Source organism: Condylura cristata, unplaced genomic scaffold (genome assembly GCF_000260355.1).
Source record: "Condylura cristata isolate star-nosed mole 26May11 unplaced genomic scaffold, ConCri1.0 scaffold00027, whole genome shotgun sequence".
NCBI classification, from domain to species: domain Eukaryota; kingdom Metazoa; phylum Chordata; class Mammalia; order Eulipotyphla; family Talpidae; genus Condylura; species Condylura cristata.
Window position 1 is genome coordinate 107,701 of NW_004567128.1, and position 2,137 is coordinate 109,837.

At 68.6% G+C, this 2,137-nt stretch overlaps 1 protein-coding gene across 1 annotated transcript in view; it reads left to right on the forward strand.

The window, feature by feature from the left end:
* Window positions 1-2,137, forward strand: part of LOC101620415 (CD99 antigen-like) — a 10,282-nt gene that overhangs the window by 4,055 nt on the left and 4,090 nt on the right. The window contains exon 5 of the mRNA XM_012730227.1: window positions 602-715. Coding sequence (XP_012585681.1) covers window positions 602-715 — 114 coding nt within the window. The remainder of the gene's footprint in view (window positions 1-601; window positions 716-2,137) is intronic.

A 2,137-nucleotide genomic window follows, 5' to 3' on the forward strand; every position in this document is an offset into this window, starting at 1 on the left:
GCCAAGATCAGGGGTGCCCTGTTAGGAACAAGGGTGACCCGTCAGGAACGGGGGTGCCCCATCAGGAATGGGGTGCCGGCCAAGATAAGGGGTGCCTGGCCAGGAATAGGGGTGTCCGGCCAGGAACACAGGGGCCCCAACAGGAACGGGCGTTCCCCGGCCAGGAACCGGGGTGCCCGGCCAGGAACCGGGGTGCCTGGCCGGGAATGGGGGTGCCCCACTGGGAATGGAAGTGCCCCACCCACAACAGGGGTGCCCCATCAGGAACAGGGGTGCCCCATCAGGAATGGGGGCGCCGGCCAAGATCAGGGGTGCCCGGCCAGGAACGGGGGTGCCTGGCCAGGAACGGGGGTGCAGCCAGCCCCTTCCATCTTGTAGCAGGATGAGAGCCCACGTTGGGGCTCCCCAAGCACCCTGCCTCGAGCTCTGCCTTCCGCTCCCCTTCTTGTTCACGTCGCACCCCCTTTCTGACCGAGACCCCTGGGGAGCCCGCACACCCCCGAGGGAGCGGCTGCACCGTGGCCGAGCCCCAGCACGGGCCGGGGGTTCGGGGACGCCCCAGCCGCTTCCTGGGGTGCTCACGCGCCGTGTCGCCCCCCAGCCGACTCCCCCGGGGTGCTGTCGGGCATCATCGGGAGCGTGGTGGTGGCCGTGGTCGGCGCCGTGTCCAGCTTCATCGCCTACCAGAAGAAGAAGCTGTGCTTCAAGCAGTCTGGTGAGCCCCCCGCGCCCCCTGCACCCCACTAACTCACGGCCGCTTCCTGAAACACTAACGGCCCCCACGGACCCGGGGGCGTCGCCCCGTGGCTCAGCTCGGCGGCGAGGGGGTCACGGCCACCCCAGCAGGTGCGTCCGGTGGGCGGCGTGGGGGACACGTGTGGTTTGGGGGCGCCCCGGGGTGCCCCCAGCTGCCGTTGTGTCTGGGGGGGCTTTGAAAGCCCTTGGTGAGGCCCCCGTGGGTTCCGAGGTCCCCGGCCTCGGGTGGGGGGCAGGAAGGTCTGGGGCCCCCCCGGGGGGGCCCTGTGGACTTAGCTGCCACCCACTGATTGGAAGTGGGGTTCAGAAGACGGGCACAGGGACAGGTCTCCCCTGCGCTGGCCCCATCCCCGGGTGCTGGGGGTGGAGGAAGCTTCCTGTTTCCGGGGTGCAAACAGCTGAACCTTTTTTCGCAAAAAAACAAGAGTGTGGTTCTGTGCCACGGGCTTTGGGGGGTCTCGGGCACTCTGGGCGGGGATGAACCCCGAGAGGCAGTTCCTAGACGGTGCTCGGGTCTGTCATTCTCTGACCCGGTAACCATGCGGGGTACGGGGGGCCCCCGCTTATCTCTGGATGTGATGTTCCCCGCGGGGTGCACACAGATGAGCGTGGCCACCCCGAGCGTCTCTGTGGCCGCGGGGTGCAGACTCCCACGATAAAGAGACTTGAGCGCGGTCTCTGGGGTGCCCTTGCTGGGCTCAGGGAGGGAGGACCAGGGCAGGGGGCAGCGGGGAGCGCCCTGGGGTCCCTCCCTGGCCAGTGGGGAGCGCACTCGTGCTCAGACTCAGCCCTGCACCACGAGGGAGACCCCCCAATTATTTTACAGATGTAGTTGTTCATGCATCCGAGAGCTGGGGTGCAGGACAGAGATGCGGGGGTGAGGGGACCCCCCAGAGCCAGAGCGGGGAGCTGCTGCGCCCTGAGGTCCCTCCCTGGCCTCAGGCTGCAGCACTGACCGCCTGAGGGGGACCCCCAGGCCACCAGGGCGCCCCCAACTACTCCAGAAGTCCCTGAACAAAGCTGGGGTGCAGGACTGAGATGCAGGGGCGAGAGGACCCCCCAGAGCCAGAGCGGGGAGCAGGACAGACGGATGCACTGAGACACACGGCGGAGGGGAGCAGCGGGGAGACCGGAGGGGTCTGCTGCGCCCCGAGGACCGTCCCTGGCCTCAGGCTGCAGCACTGACCGCCTGAGGGGGACCCCCAGGCCACCAGGGCGCCCCCAATGACTCCAGAATTCCCTGAACAAAAGCTGGGGTGCAGGACACAGATGCAGGACTGAGGGGACCCCCCAGAGCCAGAGCAGGGAGCAGGACAGACGGCTGCACTGAGACCCAGGGCTGAGGGGAGCAGCGGGGAGCCAGGGGGGGTCCGCTGCGCCC